The 23,525-nt window shown below is 40.7% G+C and overlaps 1 protein-coding gene across 1 annotated transcript in view; it reads left to right on the top strand.

Moving 5' to 3' along the window:
- Positions 1–20,166, top strand: part of Aco1 (aconitase 1) — a 32,234-nt gene extending 12,068 nt beyond the window's left edge. The window contains exons 8-19 of the mRNA XM_004632019.2: positions 1,026–1,149; positions 2,616–2,775; positions 4,030–4,165; positions 5,192–5,276; positions 5,879–6,035; positions 7,482–7,606; positions 9,199–9,303; positions 9,869–10,011; positions 11,731–11,878; positions 15,284–15,406; positions 18,438–18,623; positions 19,459–20,166. Coding sequence (XP_004632076.1) covers positions 1,026–1,149; positions 2,616–2,775; positions 4,030–4,165; positions 5,192–5,276; positions 5,879–6,035; positions 7,482–7,606; positions 9,199–9,303; positions 9,869–10,011; positions 11,731–11,878; positions 15,284–15,406; positions 18,438–18,623; positions 19,459–19,572 — 1,606 coding nt within the window. The 3' untranslated portion in view covers positions 19,573–20,166. The remainder of the gene's footprint in view (positions 1–1,025; positions 1,150–2,615; positions 2,776–4,029; positions 4,166–5,191; positions 5,277–5,878; positions 6,036–7,481; positions 7,607–9,198; positions 9,304–9,868; positions 10,012–11,730; positions 11,879–15,283; positions 15,407–18,437; positions 18,624–19,458) is intronic.
- The last annotated feature ends 3,359 nt before the right edge of the window (positions 20,167–23,525 follow it).

The following is a 23,525-nucleotide window of genomic DNA, read 5'->3' as shown; positions in this document are numbered from 1 at the left end:
TAACTTTTTTTTAAAAATATTTATTTATTTATTTTGTGTATGGCCAGCTCAGCCCACCAGGGGGCGGGCTGGTTGGCATGTGGTGCTGGGGGATTGAACCGCGGTCCCTGTGTTTTGCTTAGCTTAGCTTGTTCCAAGTAGGTGCTCCAGACCACTGAGCCATCTCACCAGCCCCGAGGCTGCAGTTTTAGATTTCTCTGCTTTTTCTTGGGCGGTCCACTTGTGGGAAATCAGTCACTAGCAGTTTATTGCAGGAGGACAGGGTACTAAAGGCTGAAAAATGAAAAGGATAACAAATTATAAATACAACAGCATAACTTACTATGTTCCTGCTGGTCTAATTATTGTAAATTGAGTGTGCTCCCCTTTTGAATTATTGATGCATGACTTCTACATGAAAGACATTTGAGAGACTTGATTAAAGGAACTAGAGCTATTTAAAGGCTAGTCCATCCATGCTGTACTCCTACTAAGAGGCAGAGGTATTTCTGGGGATACAAACTAAGTCTCTTTTTCCAGACAGCCCAGGTTGGAGGGACCCTTGTCTTTTTTTTGTTTGTTAATGTTTTTTTGGTACCAGGAATTGAACTCAGGACTTGGAGCTTGCTAGGCGGGCACTATGCTCCTGAGCTAAATCCCCAGCCAGGGACCCTTGTTTTGTTTCACATTTCATTGAGGGAAAGAAGTAGTCAGACTAACATCCTTTCCCTGCCATTGGTAATGCCTTCCAAATCACTTATGTAACCTGCCTCAGCCTAATTGATGAAATAAAATGCATGCATGATCTGCTTTACAAGGGTGGATGAGTGAAAAACACAGAACATCTGCCTATTCCATCCTAGTTAGGTGCCATTTTGATCTGTAGGAATTAAATGCCTAAGTGTGAGAATGAACATTGATTTCCTTGTTCAGTAGTTTTGTTTATTTGCTTATTTTTTTGTAATGTTTTAAATTCTTGAGTATGGATTGGGTTTCTTCTTGGTAAGTATAATGTGAATTATTTCTATAGTGCCTTTTCACTTGGGTGAACAGGTTGTGGAATTAGATTTGAAGACAGTAGTCCCGTGCTGCAGTGGACCCAAAAGGCCTCAAGACAAAGTTGCTGTGTCTGACATGAAAAAGGACTTCGAGAGCTGCCTCGCAGCCAAGGTAGGGGTCTCCCAGCTCTGCCTATTCCAACACCTAGGCTTCTGCCTCAGTCAGTAGTGAATTGTTCTCAAGTCTGGTGCTGCTGAGTTTTCTTCTCTATTTTAAAATCCCAGTGACTGTTAACAGTGGCCCAAGCAGCTTCCTCAGGGCATGTGCTTGCTTGTCACATGATGCACCGTGTTGTCCACTCTGCTCGCCCAGGCTGTTCAGGTCTTTGTACTTTGTTCCTGCCACCCGCTGCCTGCATGTCTGTTCTCCATCTGTTGGGTCTCGTTTCTTCAGTGTCATAAGCCTCCGCTCAGATAGTGGCCTTCTGGCCTCAGTATCCCAGAACAGCAACCTGCCTTTACCTAACTTGAACTTTATGGCGCTAAGTCAGAAACGTTTGGCAAGACTCCATAGTCTTTAATTTATGTTGTTGCTTCTTCATTTTTTTTTAAATTTTTTTTTAACATTTTATTTTATTTGTGTGTGTGTGTGTGTGTGTGTGTGTGTGGCCAGCTCAGCCCACCAGGGGGCGGGGCTGGTTGGCATGTGGTGCTGGGGGATTGAACCGCGGTCCCTGTGCTTTGTTTAGCTTAGCTTGTTCTAAGTAGGTGCTTTAGACCACTGAGCCATCTCACCAGCCCGCTTCTTCATTGTTGCATGTGTGATTTCCCTTACTGGACTCTAGAGTGGAGGATTTGTATTGGAATCATTTTGGTACCCACATGGTTCTGAACATAATGTCTTGCACACAGATTTTTCAGTGAACATTTCCTAAATGAGTAGGACAGTGGTGGATCCTACTGATGGGATACCAGCCTTACAGCAGATCTTCATCTGTACTTTTTATTACTGGTCATGATTAGTTGAATCTGGTCAAAATGGCATCTTTCTCTAAAATTCCAAGAGATTAGAAGCAGAAGCTTTAGTCTGGATCTAGGAGTATACAATATTGTTATTGTACAATGTCATGGAGTTCTATAGAGACCAACTTTAAATTTACAGTTTTTGTATTTTCATTTTTGAGAAGAGAAAAAAATGACAATTACTAAATTCAGTTCAGAATAAGATTCAAGAATTATGGTTGCCTTTTGTAATAAATCTTTAGAAGAAATAAGGAAGTTTAGTTTTTCTGTAGCATTTTGGAATTATTAGCAGAGACATTTGTGTTTTTAATAATTGACTTTTAAAATTATTGTTAGGTATGGTGGTGCATGCTTGTAATCCCAGCCACTTGGTAAACTGAGGCAGGAGGATCACAAGTCAAAGGCCAGCATGGATAACATAATTTATCTTTTTTTGTGACCCTTTCACAAAAGAAAAAAAAAATTAAGATTATCACTCAGTGGAGTAACCCTGGACTGTATTTCCCAGTATAAAAACAAAGCATGCACATACACACAAAATCAGTTAGTTACTAGGGTATTCTTTCTTCTTCCAAAATGAGAAATTTTGATTATATGCTTTTTTTCTTTGTACAGCAAGGATTTAAAGGATTCCAAATTGCTCCAGAACATCATAGTGACCATAAAGTGTTTATCTACAATAATAGTGAATTTACCCTTGCTCATGGTTCTGTGGTTATCGCTGCCATTACTAGCTGCACAAACACCAGTAATCCATCAGTGATGTTAGGAGCTGGTAAGTACATTTGAGTCCATCTACTGGCTGAAATATCTATACAAATACCATCTAAAACATTTTTTTTTTTTTTTTTGGTGGAACCAGGGATTGAACTCAGGACCTTGTGCTTGCCAGGCAAGTGCTTATTCTACTGAGCTATCTCCCTGGACCATCCAAAACATTTTTTAAAAATTCAAGTATGTAATCTGCCTTCTTAAAATTAGGACAAAAAAAGAAGCTGTTTCTGGAAAAGCTTAGAATTGTGTTATCCTTTGGGTGAAAGAAAAAAAAAAAAGAAACTTTTGTTACAGACTTTGTTCCCCTGTGGAAGCCCTGATGGGGGAGAGTTAGTGCTGTCATGGTACACTGGCAGGTGCATCTAAATTAGGCCCTCGGGCACTGATTGATAAAATGTAGTATACCTAACCTGTTGTGCAGCTGTGGCTAAATAGTTAATATTACATGCAGGGTTCTTCTCTTACAATATCTCTTTCATTTCCAAATGTTTAGTCATCCTCAAGAATTTCCATCATTCCACAGTCCAGTAGCAACAGTTCCTTCTTTATGGGAAAAAGGAAGAGTTTTCTGTGGAATTCATCACTTTCCACCTTTGCTCACTTGTCTGGAGTACGCCATTTTTTTTCAGACCTGTCTATCAGCAGCTTCTGTAGCACTCTGTCCTTTTACACCCTCTCCCCTCCTCCTCATTTCTGTCCAGTCTCTGTGACACTTCGTATGTCAGGGCAGCTAATTTTCCAGTAATAGAATAGACTGCGCATTTGCCCAGAGTCCAGAGGCTCAGGGGGTTCTTGATCTTCCACTTGAGGAATAGCTATAGTATAGATTTTTACTTTTCTGATGACTGTATTTCTCACCAATCAGTGCACAATTTGTGTATTTTCCACCCAATTGTAATTTTCATCCAAATCAAAAAATTAGAAAATTAAAAAGATCAATTTACCTTTCTTCCAGAAATTAAAAATTGAGTTTGTAGCATATTTCTGGGTGAAATCAGGGTTTATCTCTTTAAAAAACAAATGAAAAGGAAGCACAGCTCTCTTCCTTTTCGTGATTACTTCTGACCCTGTTGCATAAATATAAGTAACTATAGGCCAGTGCACTTTTGATTTCTGTTGAAAAAAACGCCATCAGGAAGGGAGCCTTGTCAGACAGTAGCAAGACATAAGTAGAAATCAAGCTGAATGTTTCCTGAATGTTCTTGCCACTTTGAGCTGGCAGTTACCCACACTGTCTGTGTTTACCATTTCGCAGGATTGTTAGCAAAGAAAGCTGTGGATGCAGGCCTGAATGTGAAGCCTTACATCAAAACCAGCCTGTCTCCTGGAAGCGGTGTGGTCACCTACTACCTACGAGAAAGCGGAGTCATGCCTTACCTGTCTCAGCTTGGGTAAGGGAGGGTTTTCTTTCACAGCATGCACTTTTGCTGGTTGTGTTGTTCAGGCTTTCTAAGCTCTGGGTTCTGATGTGATGCCACAACCTCCAGGAGGAGGGGTTCCCTTTCTCACCTGCACTAATGTAGCCCGGGGATCAAACATTTGATTTTTTGAGACAGATTAGTTATTAGTTGCCAAACACAGTTTCTTCACCTTCCATGTTATTCCTAGTTTGGATGGCATGTCTCAAAATTCACAAGTCCTTGGGATTATAAAGTTAATAGTAGTGAATGGAGACATTAAATGACGTCTCTGATTTTTTTTTTTTTTTTTTAAATTTAGTACAGGCTCTACAGGGTCTCACTACACAATTTGGACTCGTAGTGATCCTCCTGTTTTCAGCCTGCCAAGCACTGGAATTACAGGTGCACGCCACCATGCCTAGTCTCAATCTGTCTGAGCTTGCCCTGGGGGTGGAGCTGGCACGGCAGGCAGGGGATCAAACTCTGGTCCCTGCACCTGCCTAAGCAGGTGCTTTGGTCCAGTGAGCTATCTGGCAAGTCCTGACACCTCTGATTTCAACTTTTTTTTTTTTAATGTATTTTGTACTAGGGTCTCACTATGCAGCTCGGACTAGTAGTGATCCTCCTGTTTCAGCCTCCCCAGTGCTGAGATTACAGGTGTGGGCCACCATGCCAGGTCTCGGTGACTGGCTTGGTGGTCCCTGGGCAGGGCTGACACATCATATGATACAGGGAATCAAATTCAGGTCCTTGCATCTCTTAGACTGCTGAGCATTCTCCGCGGTCCTTCATCTTTTAAAGGTTCTAAATCATTTGATTCCTTGTTTTAAGAAAAACTGCTAATTTTCTTCTTAAATATATTTTATCTAAATGCTCTTCAGAGAAAAAGCTTTATAGAAATAGCACTGTCTTGAACATATTCCTCTCCACTATTTCTTTGTGACCTGTGTCTACAGAAAGTGAGCAGAGGGCTCACTGGAAGTGGCTCTCTTTCTTGTGCTTTATTTTGACACCTAGGTTTGACGTGGTGGGCTATGGCTGTATGACCTGCATTGGCAACAGTGGGCCCTTACCTGAACCCATAGTAGAAGCCATCATTCAGGTAATTGCAGAGGGCCTGTAGGTATTGAGCTAATGTGTCTTTTTGTTTGATGTGACAAAAATGCTGATTATTTCAAGGTAGTCCAAGGAAAAGAATGTGTTAAGAGTATGGTCTTTAAACTAAAACTACTAGTTGTGTAACCTTGGACATCTTAATTAGCATGTCTGTGCCTCAGTTTGTACAATTACAACTGAGAGCTGATAGTCATATCTGTTCTATACAATTGTAAGAGTTAGAATGATTAATATAAAACACTTAGTATATACTTGCCACACAGTTCTATGCCCACTACATGCCTAGTTTGACTACAGAAGATTCAGAGTCAAACAAGTCTCCACATAAATTAATCTAAACTATATATGCTGGCTTGATTTTGTTGTAAAAATTTGGTACCCCCCTCAATACTGTTGATGCTGTGTACACTGCTATGGCTTCCATTAGCTACCAACTCCTAGTCCTTCCACACGTGTTCTTAAGAAAGCCCCAAGTGAAAGGCAAAAGAACTACATTGAACGATCTGAAAACTATTATAGTTCATCTATGGTGAGAAATCTGGGCAATCATTTTTGCCCGTGACAAGGTGATTCTTGCGTCTTATGCAGGGAGACCTAGTAGCCGTTGGAGTGCTTTCTGGAAATAGGAACTTTGAAGGTCGCGTCCACCCCAACACTCGGGCCAACTATTTAGCATCTCCTCCCTTAGTAATAGCCTATGCCATCGCGGGGACCATCAGGATCGACTTTGAAAAAGAGCCATTAGGTAAGATTTCATTTGTGTCACTTTGATCTTTTCTCTAGTGAATTTAGAAATATTACTGGAAGAAAGCTGCTGCTTTTGCTAATAAAAAAAAAAGAAGTCTAGCACTTCCAGAGTTAAGACAGAGGAGACTTTTAAATGTTTCCCAATACACAGCTAAGATATAACAGAAGTGAAAACAATCTACTGAGATTAGGGAAGTAAATACTGAAAGGAGTAGAGATTTGCTTTTCTGGTTTCTTATGTTCTTCCCTTCTCCACACCCACTGTACTCTCGTGATAGGCATTGTTTTAACATAGACATTGTTAGGACACTTTCCAGATATTTTGGCTTCTTAGACTTTAGGAGAGTGACACTTGATATCCTTTCTTCTGGGCTTCTTGCTTGACACACTATCCTCAATCTATTACAAACAGATTAGACCATCTGGAAACTGTCCCTTAGATTTACTTTTAGGAAATCCTAACTTCAGAGATATAATTGATCTTTATTACAGCGTTGCCTGGTTCGTGAAGTTAATTTTTTCTGTGATTCTGGCTGCAGCTGAATTATAAGCACATAGGTACTATGTGATATGCCTTGTGTTCAAACAGGTGTCACTCGGGCACGTGTTGTGAATGAGGCCCAATATCTCTGGGGAGTTGGTTTCAGGGCCCCCGGAGGATACTACCAAATCCATAGATGTCCAAGTAACTTGTATACAGTGGCAAAGGACTGATGTATAATCTATACAAATCATCTCCAGCTTACTTATAATACCTAGTACCATGTAAATAACTGTATACTTGTTAATTATTTAGGGAATAATAATGAAAAAAAAATGTCTGGACATGTTCAGTGTAGATGCAGCTTTTTTCCTGTTATCTTTTTTTTTTTTTTTTTTTTTTTTTTAATGTATTTGGCTGTTACAAGGTCTCACTGTGTAGCTTGGGCCTCATAGTGATTCTCCTGTTTTCAACCTCCCCAGGGCTGGGATTACAGGCCTGTACCACTAGGCCCAGACTCTGTGGCTGGCTCAGCCTGCCCTGGGGGTGGGGCTGGCACAACATGTGGTGCCAGGCATCAAACCATGGTCCCTCTGCTTGCCTAAGTGTGCCTAAGCAGGCACTTTAGTCTGCTGAGCTATCATCAGCCCCCATTTCCTGAATATTTTTGATCCTCTGTTTCAACCAGCATATGCAGAACCCACAGATATGGAAAGCCAAGTGTATATTACATGTGCTGTCTTTAAACAAAGAACACATAAAACAAGGTTTGTGTTGATCAGTGGATGAAAGTGTGACCAGAAGCTCTTGGAAACCTAACATGTTTTCCCTGGGGCAGTGGCTCAGGGTTCCCCATTCTTGTAGAAAGAATGTGAGCACTGAGAAGAAAGAGACCTGACTATATGCAATAGTGAAAATGGGGAGTTGTATGAATATTTTTCTCAATAAATGTGTCTCCTTCAGGGGTAAATGCAAAGGGACAACAAGTATTTCTAAAAGATATTTGGCCAACTCGAGATGAGATCCAGGCTGTGGAGCAGCAGTATGTCATCCCTGGGATGTTTAAGGAGGTCTATCAGAAGATAGAGGTAAGAGCCCTTGCTGCCCTCCCCACACCCAAGCATGTAAGAGAAAGCCTTTCTGTCCCTTATCCCATTGTACACCTTGGCTAACAGGAGTATGAACAGTAGAAAGTAACATTGCTTTCTTCAGATAACTAGGGAAGTTTTTCTCAACAATTTTTCTTCCATGCCTCACATTTTTGCCAGCCTATACTCCCCAGAAGTTCCCACCCAGATTTAGACAAGTGTATGACAGCCTCAAGAAAGCTCCAGCTTCATCTATCCATAGCTCCACTCCTGTTTCATATACCCTGTAATATGTATAAGCTGTGGTGAAGACCTTGATGGTCACTGTGTTATGTCACTGAAGTGGAATTGCTTGCATGCACCTCTCAATGCATTGTTTAGGTACTTAACAAAAATTAAACCACTCAGTAGAAAGGAGCAGACTACTGAAATAGAAACTTTCTGTGTATTTTATAAATAGGAGAAAATGTGTGGAGCTCAGCATCACTCTGAGATGCTGCTCTTGTCCCTGCTGTCTGAGTCTCTGATGGGGCTGTTGTGTCCCTGAAGGCAGTGTGGCCTCGGGCAGGTGTGAAGGAACTGCGCAGCTATCAGGCACTGCATTCTCCATCATCAGGAATGCTGTTGAGGACTTTGGCTGCCTTGGGATTTAAATGCAGTTCTCTAAAGGCCAAGTTAATGGCTCTGTGAAGAAAATACAAACCAATTAACACATCACAGCAGTCTTTTGCTGGCCAGTCCCCTGGAAGTCTGTATCCCAAAATATTCAGAGTAAATACCCTGTTGGTCCAGTCTGGATTACTATTTCATAAGTTACTTTTAAGTATGTATTTTCAGTAGCAATTGCTGTATAGCATATTAACCCCTCAAAACTTAGCCAAAATATTATGTCGTTTGTTTGGGTCAGGAAGCAAGGTGCAGCATCACTGTGCCCTGACCTGCACAAGGCTCTGACCAGGTGTCAAGGGGCTGTCATTTGTGGAGGAGAACACATGTAGCCTCACTAGTGTGGCTGCTGGGCTGACGTTCTCCTTGGTTCTTCTACATTAGCTGCAGACCTCCCTCAGCACCTTCTACCTATGTTGCCTTAAAGCTCAGTACTGGGCAGCTGGGTTTCTTCAGGGCCAGCAAGTCAGAGGGTCAGAACCTTAGAAGGTCAAGTGTCTATAACTAGTATTGGAATGAAGTCATAAATGCAGTTCCAGGAGACAGGGTTATTCCTACCATTCTGCTGGCCATCCAGACTTTATGTACTTCTAAATTAGTTTATGACATTAAATTAGGATAAAAGTGCTGGATTTGGTATTACATGCCACAAGGGAGGCTGAGGCATGAGGATTACTGAAAGTTTGAAGCCATTCTGGGCTACGTGGCGAGTTCTAGGCCAGCTTACATTACACAGTGAGACCCTGTCTCCCTGCAAAAAACAAGAAAAGAAAGGAAAAAAAAAAAAAAAGACTCTTCTGTGTCTATAAAGAATAAAATGGCTTTTATTGTACAGCTTGTGTTTTCTGTTTACATATCTAAATTTTCCCAGAAATGGAATGTGATTAGATCTTTTTTTTTTTTTTTTTTTTTTTTTTTTTTTTAAGACTGTGAATGAAAGCTGGAATGCCTTACAAGCCCCATCAGATAAGCTGTATCTGTGGAATCCCAAATCTACATACATTAAATCACCACCATTCTTTGAAAATCTGGTATGACTTTTTATTTTTCAACAAAGCAGGTTCTTTGTAAGATGGACTTTATTACCTATGTCCTTGGTTTTACTGCACTTTGGAATAAAACCTGTGCACAGTCAAAATCACTGTGCCCGGGAGCATTGCAGGTAACTGGGTGTTTGGCTGCGGTGACAGCTCCTCAGTCCAGTGTTTCAGTGTGACAGTGCCAAGGCACCCTGGTGAGCAGCTGTCACCTGGACATTGCGCAGCACACATTCTGGTTCCCAGGAGAATAAGCCCAGGACCTGCCTTCTCTCATAGTCACTGTGGTGAGAGGAGGAGGATTCCACTTGTCTTGGGCATCTGAGGAGTTCTGAAAGGGTGTAGAAAGGATGTGGTGTGCAGCCGCACTCCTGAATAATGCTGCTAATACTTCACCTGCTCTTCAGAATTGAGATAGAAATATTTGGAGTATCTTGCCTTTTTAAAGAAGCATCCTTGATAAAAACTAGAAAACTAGAACTTCCTGTGTGTTGATGTAGAGCTATGTTATACTTTCAGTCTGTGGACCAGAAAACTGACTGCTTATGTTCTTTGCTAGACTTTGGACCTCCAGAGCCCCAAATCTATAGTGGATGCCTATGTGTTATTAAATTTGGGAGATTCAGTAACAACTGATCACATCTCTCCAGCTGGAAATATTGCAAGAAACAGCCCTGCTGCTCGCTATTTAACTAACAGAGGGTGAGTGGGAACGCAGTGGGAATAGCTAAGGCCAAAGTGGTGTGAATGAGGCCATTGAAGCCAGTGTGTTCTTTCACATGGTCTCTTTGGAATCAGCCTTTGGTTTTTCATTTAATCCATGAATACCAAAAGCTTTGTCTGTTTGTAGCTCAGACACTTCTAGGGAAAAATCCCATCAGCACATCAGTCTCAGCACAGCATGGGGAAGAGCACATCAGTCTCAGCACAGCATGGGGAAGGGGAGGTTGAGCAAGTGTGTGCTTTAGACTCAACTTCATTCCTGCCTCCAGCTTGTAGAGCCTGCTCATGCTTGAGGCTGGGCAGTGGTGCAGCCTGATACCTATTTATACTCTGTACTGGCCACAAACATCACTTTTACAGGAAACAGCTTTACAAATTTTCCGTGCACTCATCTATTCAGGAGTCCCTCAGGTAGACATGGGCTGGCATCCTGTAGGTAACCTGACAGTATCATCTGTTGTTACCCAGTGCCCTGCTGTGATCCGAGATCAGTGGTTCCAAACCCTGACTCCCTTCAAGAATCATTTAGGGAAATAGCAATCTGACTTCTTCCCTACTTCCTGCATTGCCTCTTCAGAGATGGGCCCCAAGCACATTTGAGAAATTAGAGAAATCTGTGTACTTTTTGCTTTTTATTTTTGTGGGGTTTTTGTTTGTTTGTTTTGGAGTTTGCTTGTTTTTTGGTACTGGGACTCCAACTCAGGACCTTGAACTTGCCAGGCAAGCACTTATGCTGCTGGCTGAGCTATCTCTCTAACCCTTGTTTTTTTTTTTTTCATGTGTTTGTATTTCTGGATACTGAGCATTGAAACAGGGTCTTCACTGTGAGCTACAGCCCTTTTTAAAAATTTTAAAATAGGGTCAGACTATGTTACTAACTTGCCCAGACTGGGCTTGAACTTGCACTTTTCTTGCCTCAACCTCCAAAACCTTGGATTGTAGGCATGTGCCACCACTCCCAGCTCACATAGTGTTTTTCTAATGGTGATTCTTGACCTCTTTCGACACATGAATTGTTTAGGGAATTAAATGAGAACAAATATGTTTTCTATAAAAAAAAGTACACATGTTCATGCTTTGAATGGAATTTCAAAGATTCCTATGTATGCGTTCTCATGAAGCCAAATCATAAATTCATTCCTCAAATCTAATCATTAAATAATATTAACACCCACCCTTAACCCCTAATCTTTTAAGAAATGGGCCAATGAACTACTCTCCATGTTAATTGTATGGTTACATCACAGTTTCCTTTCATTCATTCCTATAGATGAGATTTTTCTCTGATTTAAGACTACAAATAGCTGTTCTGCCTCTGGTGTTACTTTGATTTTTTTTATCATAAGAAAGTTATAATTATTTTGCCAGTGTTTCTTCTCCCTTTGAATTGAGTTCTTGATAATCTGGGGACAAATTCAGTCCTGGTTCTAGTTAGCTTGCCATTCTAAGTAAATAAAATGAACACTTCTTTCAGAATGTCTCCTGATTTGAGAGGCTGGCAGTTGACCCTAAGAGAAGCCCTTCACCACCTGCCTCTCATCTACCCTCAGGTGAAGCTCTGAGCACAGCTTTTCTACCATAGAGAACAGTGCCCAGCAGATTTAGAGAAGTAGCTAGGGTTTTGGCACATTCTTCTTGATGTAAGTGTAGTTTTCACTTGCCTCGCTAACCTAGCTCCTTTCCTGTTTGCCTTATTAGCCTAACGCCACGAGAATTCAACTCCTATGGCTCCCGCAGGGGTAATGATGCCATCATGGCACGGGGAACATTTGCCAACATTCGCTTGTTAAACAAATTTTTGAACAAACAGGCACCACAGACTGTACATCTCCCTTCAGGAGAAATTGTGAGTATTCTCTCTTTGCTTCCTTTAGAAATCAGTTTTTGTCAGGTTCTGGGAGATTGGATGTTTACACAGTGACTGTCCTTTGGCTTTTTCACCACTACTTCCTAGATAGTTCCTCTTACCCAGTGCCCATATGTGTTGAGTTTATCAATAATGCTGATTAAAATCTTGCTTAGAGATTCTGCACATGGTTTAACTAAGTCTTGTTTATTAGAAATTGAGCTTAATTTAAAATATAATCTAATTTAAATGTTTTTTTATCATATTATGTAGGGACTTAAAGTTCAACATATCAATACTTGATGAAAAATACCTGTTCCTTATTATGCCTAAGATGTTTGAAATGCAGTGAGATAGTGAGGTTAAACTTGATAGCCTAAATCGTTTGATAATAACAATAAGCTTCTCTTCTGGATGGTTAACAACCTAAGTTTGCAGACCAAAATTAGAGAAAAGGAGGGCTACAAGGAAAGCCAACATTTTGGCCCTAGCCTTCTAAGGTCAATTAAGACTCAGGACATATGAGAACTTGTACTGTAATGTCATGTACCTTGGTAGTGTCCCAAATTTTCTGATCAAGAAGATTATGGGGCCAAAGAGGAAAGTGATCGATCATGTAGAGTGTGCCTAAGGAGAGTCACATGGGGAGAAGACCCTCTCTCAGGCTTTCACAGAGAGCACATTGGCCAAGCAATGGCCGTGACTCATCCACATGGCTGCACTGACAAAGGTTCTACAATCTGAGGTACAGGATCTCAGGATAAATCCTGAGGGCATTTCACTGACCTTCTCAGACCAAAAAGCTACAACTCTTGTTGCATAGGTCTTGCTTTACCTTGGTCTTAACCATCCAGTAGAAAAGTATGAAGACGAAATATAGGAAATAAAGCCATGTTGTTATGGTGAGCTGTGGGGGACTCAGGTCAATAATTTCTGACATTGCCAGTTAAACAGAAGACCCAATGCTATTATGGGCTACTGGACTCTTTTAGAATATTTTGCTGCGTTTACACACCTATAATATTCATTAATGGAACTTAGAAAAAATGGGGTATACCGATGAATGTCCATTTTGTATCTGTGTATTCAAAGTGGTTAGGATAGATATATAGTTGCATTCTCTTAATGAATAGAATGATTTGTTCTAATGGTGTTTGTAAATAGGATCACAAGTGTGCATCTTGTACAGCAATTAACCACTAAGAAGGATATATGCAGTGTATTATTTGTTGAAACTGTACTTCCAATTTGATTTGAAACTGTCTCATTGCTGTTTATCAATAAAACTTTGAAAAAAAAAAAAGAAGACAGAATAAGCAAATAAAATGAACAAATTACTATCCAAAAAAGAAAAAAGAAATTGAGCTTAAAAATCTTTTGAGGGGCCAGGGAGATGGCTCAGTGGAATAAGTGCTTCTTTGGGAAGCGCAAGGGCCTGAGTTTAATCCCTGGTTCTGCCAAAAAAAAAAAAAAAAAAAAAAAAAAATCTTTTGAAATTTTCTAAAACTATTTAAAGGGGAAGTTCTAGATTAAATTAGAGGATATTTATGAAGACATGCTATGCTCTGGTCTGAGAGGCTCAGCCTCGGTGGCCACACTATGCAATTGTACAGCTTCCTGGGCAGCCCACCCTACCACTCTGCCCCAAGGGGTCAGTTCTCTTCTTGTTCTCTATTAGATTTTAGAGCTCTCAACCTGATCACTTCTCTTTTTTTTTTTTTTTTGTATCAGGAATCAAATCAGGACCTCATGCTTGCCTGGCAGGTGCTGTGCCACTGAGCTATATCCCCTGCCCCTGTCCAATTACTGTCCAGGTCTTAATTCTGTCTGCCCATAATGCCCTGCCTAAAACCCTTCTTGTGTAATTTTTCTGGCTTTGTCATGTAATAGAAACTTCAAGACAACCAGGTTCTGTTTATTTATTTATACTTTAGGGAAGCGTCTACAGGGTATTCAGGGTCTCACAACTAGATCAGACTTGTAGTGATGCACCTGTTTACAGCCTCCCAAGAGCTGGGATTACAGATGTGTGCCACTACGCCCAGACTCTAGACAATGAGATTTTTTACTTGCTCAGTCACTTTGATCCTGAGCAACACAACCTGCAGTGACCTGAATTCTCAGCTGTGTAGTAGTTTTGAAAACACTTTCTGAAAGACATACTTCCACTTTAATATGTAAAGTTAGTAATCTTTGAAAATAGCAGGTGTTTTTTTTTTTTTCCTGGTCTTGGAAGTTTCCTGACCATTTGGTTGCGCAGTAGAACATGTCTACTACTTTTTTAGTAGTTTCTGTATTCATGAGTTTTGTCCAGCTAAAGCATGCAGAACCCTCCCAGATTTACAAAATGTCACATGAAATTAAGCACAATTCTACCAGTCCTTCTGATTAATTTATGGAAAGCCTACCTCAGAGTTTAATAAAATGTTTATCTAATATCTTTCTGACCTACATAGACAGGGAAAATAATTGTCTTTATTGTCTTGATGAAGTCTCCTTTCTTTCTTTTTTTTTTTTTTTTTTTTTTTTTTTTTGGTGGAACCGGGGATGGAACCCAGGCCCTTTCACTTGCCAGGGAAGTGCTTATTCCACTGAGCCATCTCCCTGGCCCCTTGATGAAGTCTCAACTCAGGAGGATATTCTAATTCTTGTGAGAAACATTCTTTGTAAGGTGTTTCTCATATAGTAAAACATTAGCTATTTTTTCCTTACCCTATTGGTGCCTTCATCCATGTTTCTACTGTCTTTATCTTTACCTGTGTGTAGAACAGAAATAAAAATGTTCTTTCTTTTCTTTTTTTCTTTTGGTACTTGGTCTCACTACACAGCTTGAACTCATAGTGCTCCTCCTGTTTTCAGCCTCCCCAGTGCTGGGATTACAGGCACCACCACTCCCAGTCGCTCAGCATACCCAAGAGCAGGGCTGGCACAGCATGTCGTACAAGGGAAAATTTTCATTTTATATACTTTCAGAACATGTTACTTTGAGTTTTACTACTCTTTAAAGCTGGCCATTGCTGAGACTGATACTGAGTCACAGCTCAGGCTTAGGTAGGATTTTTTGATTTTGAAGTCTTAAAACAGATTAGTTAATTGAAGAAATATGTCTGATTTAGTTTCCTTTTTTGTTGTTGTTGTTTTCTTAATGCACTAGGATCTGAATGTTTTTATAAAAGTGGACAATTAGCCATTTCAGTCAAAAGAATATAAAACATGGTTTGATACAAATAGAATTAAACAGGGCTTGTAGACCTACTTGGCTCTTTGGTTGAGTTTTCTGTTGGCTTCATGTTGACTTGGCCAAATGCCTACACTCAGACCCTCTGTTCTCACCAGGGCATGCTGGGTCTGTATCTACATACTTAGCTTTTAATGTATCTGTACAACCTTTTTTTTCTTCCTCAGCTTGATGTGTTCGATGCTGCTGAGAGATACCAGCAAGCGGACCTTCCTCTGATCATCCTGGCTGGCAAAGAGTATGGTGCAGGCAGCTCCCGTGACTGGGCAGCCAAAGGCCCTTTCCTGCTGGTAAGTGCAATGAAGAGACTTCCCAACAAGCAGCTGGAAAGGAAGCCAGGAGGGTGCCCAGGAATAAATTCTTTTGGTTTACCTTTCAAGATGAAAGAGCAAGTTCTGAAATGTATTTAGTATTTATCTCCTGCTTCTTGGTAGATCTATACTGACTTCACTTAGTGAAGTACAATAACATGACACTGAACCAGTCCATTATTTTTAATTTTAACTTTTTTTCTGGCCAGCTCAGCCTGCCCTGGGGGGAAGGGCTAGTGTGACACATGGTACCCAGGATCGAACTGCAGTCCCTGCATTTGCCTAAGCTTGCCTAAGCAGGTGCTTAGTCTTCTGAGCTATCTCACCAGCCCCAAGCCAGTCCTTTAGATGAGACATTCATACCATGGCAGCCATTGGACTTCAGGTGCCTATAGATCAATTAAAGGAGAAAGGTTTGTGAAATCTGACATGATATTCTACCTAGCCAGACAGCTTTCTAGAGCCTTCAGTGGTTTCAGAGATTTGCCTTCGGAGGTGTCCCATAGGAGGGGTGGTGCCAGCAGCAGAGAGCTTTTACCTCTGGAGCATTGGCTTGCCCTGAGAGCACAGGAAGAGCTGTCCTGCCAGCTTCAGTCCCCAGGGGTGGGTAAAGTGATTTCGCTGATGTTAATTTAAATAATTTACAGCTCAAACAAATCAGGGCCCTTGGGAAACACTAAGTCAATCTCCACAAGTATGGTAAAAAATGTGGCCTCTGGCAGGCAATCCTCAAATGTCATTGGACACCACCCCAACTTTTTTTAATTACTGTGTTCTGAGTTACTTTCTCATCATTGCTGGGACAAAAAACTGACACAAGTTCAAGGAGAAAAGATTTACTTTGGCTCACAGTTTGTAGGTTTCAGTACATGGCTGGCTGGCTCCAAGGCAAAGTGGCTGGCAGAGGGCATGGCAGAGGAGCTTTGCTCATGGCATGGCAGTAGGAAGGAGATCGAAGAGATTAAGGACATGTGCTGTTCCAGGCTGTACTCACAGTGACCCAGCTCTTTCCACCAGGCTTCACCTTCCAACGTCATAGTGCTAGACCTGTTGGTGTACTAACCTAGCATCACACACTCATGATCCAGCCACCTTCTAAAAGCCCCAACTGAGTGCACAGGGCTCTATGTAGAAGCCAAAACTTAACACACATTTTACTCTAAAGGGAGAAAAGAAATGTGCTCTGACTAGTTGGTAATAGGTCAGAGGCATCCCTTTTCTAGAAACTGCTATAAAAAGCCAAAGAAATTATACAAGAGGGGTTTTAGGCAGGAGATTAGGGCTGGATAGTAGAATTAAGACTTGGACAGTAATCAGTCAGGTTGGGGGCTCTAAAATCTAATAGAGGACAAGAAGAGAACTGACCCCTCAGGGACACCATAGAGTCTGGCCTTCCCTGCAGAATGGCTAGGGCTGAGCTACTCAGCAGTGCTATGGGATGCACTGCACACAACATGTATGAGCTCATCACCTGCAGTACAGAGCTAGGGACATGAACCTGTGTTCAGAAAGCTTTCTACTTCCTCCTAAATGAATGCGTGCACACGCACACACGCATACACACACACACACACATACACACACACGTGTAAATCTCTACAAAATACCTGCTGGGCCCCCAGAAATCTGCCTTTTCTTTATGGTAGTGGTCCTCACATTTGGAAATACCTGTGACTTTTAAAGTAACTACTCTTAGGTTTAATGCCCAAGGACTCCACTTAACTGGCCAAGGAGAGATGCCTGGAGCCTGGAGCTTTAATAAGCTTCCCTTGGCCATTCTAATGTGCTATGAGGTTTGAGAACCTTGCTCAACAGCTATGGTTCCCTGGCTCCTCCTGCCCTCTGTTCCCTGCAAACGAGGGATTGCAGCAGATCTGGAGTAGCAGCCAAGAGTCACATTTTTGGGCTGTTTTTTTTTTTTTTTTTTGGTCTCTTTGAGAACAGGTCTCACTATGCAGTTCAGGTAGGCCACTTTGTAGCCCAGGCCTCACACCTCCTTCAGCCTCCCAAGTACTGGGATTTCAGGTTTGTGTCACCATGCCCCACTCAGTCACGTTTTTAATAAGCTTCCCTGAGTGAGTCTGAGGCAAATGTCTCGAGAATATGTCCTAGTTATTAGGAGACCTTTTAGTGTCTTTAATATTTATTATAATTAATATTAACTATTAATTACAAGTTAATTGGGAATTCTAATTAGGTATCCTGATTTCTTGATTATTGTTCTATATTGTCAGTTATATGCTGGGTATAAAATAGGAAGCTTAATATCAGGACTGTTCAGCACATTGTCATCCTTGAAACAGAGTTTTAACAGCAGTCTGCAGTAGTCCCTTACTTTGCAGTAGTATGTTCTGAAAATTGCTTTTCATTCATTAGTACTGGAGTCGAACCCAGTGAGTGCTGAGCGACATCTCTAATACTTTTTTATTTCCTTTCGAGGCAAGATCTGCTAAATTTCCCAGGCTGGCCTCAAAGTTGTAGATCTTCCTGCTTTTGGTTTCCATGTAGCTGCTATTATAAGCATACACATCACATCAAACCTGAAAATTGCTTTTTTATTAAAGCTCCTGTGTCTCCTGGTACATCTGCAATAATATAAAAATTCAAGGGAATTTTCTGTGTATCTGGTATGGATTTCAATGCATGGAAGTTTGCTAAATGATCCTGTATCTCAGAGTGGCTAAGAACATTGTCAGACTACATAGATGAAATAGCAAATCAAACCACTGATTACTGGGTAAAGAGGGACAGTGATAGCATCTGCTGTGTCCCAATGTGGCAGAGGAATAGGAGAGAATTCACGTAAGTACTTGCATCATGCTGGTACATTGTACGTGCTCAGGCTCACTACTTTCTTATTTCTAACTGGAGGATAACATCTTTAGGTGAAAAGTTAACAGGTACTTAGAGTGAATTTAACTGTGAGAAGTTGTGACTCAAGAATCCTTTTGTAAAGTTTTCATGTACCTGAAGAAAAAACTGTGTCTAAACTGTTCTCTTTATTTATCAGGGAGTCAAAGCTGTTCTGGCCGAGAGTTACGAGCGCATTCACCGCAGTAACCTGGTTGGAATGGGAGTAATACCCCTTGAGTATCTGCCTGGTGAAAATGCAGACTCTCTAGGACTCACAGGGAAGGAACGATACACTATCATCATTCCAGAAAATGTCAGACCACGAATGGAAGTCCAGGTCAAGGTAAGCCTGCCTTGTCTGATGCTAGACCTCTTCTAGAGGGCCTTTTGCTTGTAATCAGTCTTGCTAAAAGGAAACCAGTGGGAGTTGGCAGAAAAAATATTAAAAATCAGTAGGACTACTTTAGACTTGGAGTCCTACTAGCATGCTTCCATTTGTCTTCACAATATAGTGAGGATATCTTTTAACTTGTTTATTTGTAGAGCGGTCATCAATGCCAGTCTTACCTCCCATCCCCAGCCAGCTTCTGTCTCTTCCACTCAGCCCAGAGAATAGTAATAAAAACTCAGAAAAATGACATTTTCATATTACCTAAAAACTGTTTTTCTTATCATGAAAATGTGATCAACATACACATTAGCTCCCTCCCTAAGTTTCTTACCAATTGCAAATCCTTAGGTGAGGATGACTGTCCCACACTCAGGTCCAGGGTGATTTAGCATGCAGGTGCAGGCAGCTGCTGCAGTCTGTTTTGGGTGTGCGCTAGGTTAACAGCCTGACGTACAGCCTCAGGGACACGCATCCCAAAATACTCTGTCCATAGGGCAAGGGTTTAGAAGATAATATCACCTTGTAACTATTGGCTGCTGCCCTCAGAAGCTATTTCTAGCTCTCAGACGCCTTTAATCTACATGATTTATACTCTGCAGTACATCTCCAACCAATCTCCCAGCGGTCTTATCAAAAGTAGATTGCGATCCTGTGGGTTGGAACTGGGACCAGAGGCCACCCCTCCCCATGGGCTGCTCAGGCTCTAGTGTGTGCGCCAGGCAATCACTGTGAGACACAGATGTCTTGCTTCCTCCCTCAGCAGTTCTTTGTTTCTTTGGCATTGCAGCTGGATACTGGGAAGACCTTCCAGGCTGTTATGAGGTTTGACACTGATGTGGAGCTCACTTATTTCCACAATGGGGGCATCCTCAACTACATGATTCGCAAGATGGCCAAGTAGGCCTGTGTTTCCTAGAGCTGCACTTGGCGCACTCAGTGAGGCACCGGCCATGCAGCCAGCCGAGGCTGGTGAAGAAGCCCCTGCTTCCTCCATGCAGGTGCTGCCTGGAACTCAACAGCTGAGTACTGCGGGTTGGGTGCCATTCCTGGAGGCTCAAAGCCAGAAGTTTCAGTGTTCTCTATTTTTGTTAAATTGTTTTATCTTTTTCTAGAATTTGAAAGCTAGAATTGTGGGAAGATCAGTAGTGCCAGAAAGCTGGCTTATTTTTGAAGTTACTGATCATAGGACATTGATTTTTCACTTTTACCAACTACTCAACTGAACACTAGCAAGTATTTTCAGAAGCATCTCCTACCCTTTTTACTGTTTTCCATTATCTTCTGCTCAGTGAAACCCTTCCTTTGAGGGCCCATTCCTTTGTAATATATCACTGTTAACTGACATAGGTAGGTAAGAACTTTTTCACACAAATTGTAATACTGGTTGTGATTTCCCCGAATAATCCAAACACCTGGCAAACAGGTCAAACACTGAATTTTTTGATTATGTACCTTGTAGTAAATCAACATTAAAGAAAAATTTTCTTTCACTGTCTTCAAAATTTCTTTCAAGAAAATACTTCATCAATGGGAAACTTCTTAGAAGTGGTTTGGTAGAAAAACATTTTTAATTTGAATGAGATTAAATGTATTTTATGAAAACTTTGCTGCATTCGGAATTGAGTTTTGCTGGGTGTGTGGCAACAGTTTTGTGATACAGCTTAAGATCCTGAAGTGTATATGACCTTCATCTTCTGTTTCCCACACCACATCTGAACTGTATAGGTGCAGTAGAAAAACAGTGTACTACCTGCCCTATTTGGGAATAACAGATAAGAAAGAAGAATAACCTGATAGCATAGCAAGGAAGTATATACATGGCACACAGATCCTATTGTGAAGTGTATTTGCTCGTTTTTGTCATTAAAGTCCTTTAGGGCATACCTTACTCTGCTCTGGCTACCAAAACAAAATACCACAGGCTGAATAGCTCAATCAGCAAAAATGTACAGTCTTCTAGTTCTGGAGCCTGAAAGTCCGAGTCAACTTTCTAGCTCTTTCAGTTTCTGGGGAGGACTCTCTTCTGGCTTGTAGATAGCCTTTCCTTTTTATATGTAACACAAGAGGGAAAGGGAAAAAGAACTTTTTTGTGTCTTTTCTTAGAGATTGTTAGGACAGAGGTCTCATCCTTATGACCTCATTTAACCTTAACTTTTTTTTCCTCTATACTATTTGAGGGGTTAAGGCTTCAACATAGAACTTTTTAGGGGACACAAACATTCAGTCCTTAACATGGCATCTTATAAGATTAATCTCCTTGCAGTGATTATTTTAACCTACTCACATTTCAATATGATTTCAGCAACACTGAGAGGGTATTATTAGTTCCATTGTACACACTAGAAAGGTTTAAAAAACAAGTCATAAGTCTCATAAATGGGAAGTTTAGGAACTTAAAAGCTGTTTTTTCTTAATCCCAAGATAGAGACTTTTCTAAATTTCTAAAATTGACATCTGGAATGGGTTTGTAGGTCATGTATAAATTCCTTTAAATTTCTCCATGTCTTTCTCTGCAGTCTCATCCAGTGATTGGCCTAAGTACCATCAGTGCTACTCTCCTCTTGGCCTCATGCTGTGAGCTCATTTCTTATGCCCTGAGCTGGGCACATTGGCCCAGCACCATATGCATGGTGTGTCAACCCGGGCCCAGCGCAGCCATTGCTTGTATTATGGATCTCAATGGAATTTGGGACTGGGGGTTTTTTCTTTTTTTTTTTTTTTTTGGCGGAACCAGGGATTGAACTCAGGCCTGTGTGCTTGCCAGGGAAGCACTTATTCCACTGAGCCATCTCCCCGGCCCTTTTTTTTTGTTTCTTAATTTGTTTTGACAAAAAAAAATTGTATGTATTTGTTGTGTATACCATAATGTTTTGAAATAGTTGTAGAATGGTTGAAATGAGCTAAATAACATTTTTTGTGGTAATATTATGTTCAGTGATTTTTAAGAATATTATTAACTAATAACACTGTACAATAGATCTCTTGAATTTATTCCTCCTAAATGTTTTTTTTTTTTTTTTGCGGAACCGGGGATTGAACTCAGGCCCTTGTGCTTGCCAGGGAAGCACTTATTCTACTGAGCCATCTCCCCGGCCCCCTAAATGAAATTTTATATCCTTGAACATCTCACTAATACTCCCTCAGCCCTTGGTAATCACTGTTCTTGCTGCTTCTGTGAGTTTGACTTTTTAGCTTCCACATTAATAAGATCATGCAGTATTTGTCTAGTGTACCTGGCTTATTCTGAAATCCTCAAGTTCATCTGTACTATCACAGAAGACAGTGGTTGGATCATATTCCATTCTGTCTAAGCACCACATTTGCTTTGCTTTTTCATCCATTGATGGTACTTAGGCTGATTCCGTATCTTGGGTATTGTAAACAGTGCTACAGTGGATGCAGAAATGCAGATAGCTCTTCAGTGTACTGGTTTCATATCTTTTAAATGTACTTCATGTACCCAAGTGTGGGATTTTTGGATCATGCAGTGTTTAGTTTTCTGAGGACTCCACCCTACTTTCCATAATAGCTGTAACATTCTCACCCACACTGTGCAAGCATTCCCTTTTTCTCCACACCTTTATCAACACTTATCTTTCTTTTTTTTTTTTTTTTTGGTGGAACCAGGGATTAACCTTGTGCCCTTGCACTTGCCAGGAAAGCGTTTATTCTACTGAGCCATCTCCCCGCCCCTATCTTTCACTTTTTTAATACTGGCTATTCCTATAGGTCTAAAGTGATAGATACTATGGCTTTAATTTGCAGTTCTGTAATGAGTGAGGTTAAGCAATTTTCATATACACGTTGACTTTTACGGTTTCTTTTGAGAAATGTCTGTTCAGGTCTTTTGTCCATTCTTAATTGAATTATTTGATATTTCGTTGTCATTTTGTATGAGTTCTTTTTATATTCTGAATATTAATCCCTTATCAAAAATGTATAATATGCAAGTATTTCCCCTCATTCTATAAGTTCTCTCTTTAATCTGCTTCTGTAGAAACTTTCTGAGTTTGTTGTTTGTTTCTGTATTGTTTTCAGGGTCATATACAAAAGAAAAATCATAACTTTGATATAATGGAGTGATATCTCCTGTTTTCATCTGGTACATTTATAGTGTTGGATCTTATGTTTAAGTCTTTTTACATTTTGAGATTATTCTGTGTGGTGTGAGATAGTCATATTTAATTATTTTGCATGTAGGTTATTGAAGAAAGTGTCCTTTCTCCACTGGTTCTCTTTTCAAAAATCAGTTTGTTCACACATGCATAGGTTCTTTTCTGGAATTTCTGTTCTTTTCCCTTGGTGTATGTATTTTTTTTAAATTACTTTTATTTTTTATGTATTGGCACAGGGTCTTACTGCACAGTTCAGACTTGTGATCCTGTTTTCAGCCTCCCCGGCACTGGGATTACAAGCATGTGCCACCACCACCACACCCAGTCTCAGTGGCCGACTCAGCGCACCCAGGTGGGGCCAGTGTGGTACGTGGTGTCAGGAATCAAACCCCAGTCCCTGCACTTGCCTAAGCAGGCATTTAGTCCACTGAGCTATCTTGCTGGCTCCTATGTTTGTATTTTATGCTGCTACCATTCTGTTTTTATTGCTATAGCTTTGTAGTATATTTTGAAGTCAGGCAACCTTGTTTACAGATTTTTTTCTTTTTGTTTAAGGTGGCTTTGGAATTTGAAGTCTGTTGTGCACAAATTTTAAGGTTTTGTTTCTTTGAAAAAGTACTGAAAATCTGATAAAGGTTCTATTGAATCTGTAAATGGCTTGGGAAAGTGTGGACATTTTAATGTTCATTCTTTTATATGTACATGAATTGTTTTGTTTTCTGTGTAACATTAAATTTCA

This window comes from Octodon degus, unplaced genomic scaffold, assembly GCF_000260255.1.
Source record: "Octodon degus isolate 3935 unplaced genomic scaffold, OctDeg1.0 scaffold00045, whole genome shotgun sequence".
NCBI classification, from domain to species: Eukaryota; Metazoa; Chordata; class Mammalia; order Rodentia; family Octodontidae; genus Octodon; species Octodon degus.
This window is presented reverse-complemented; position numbering and strand designations above follow the sequence as displayed.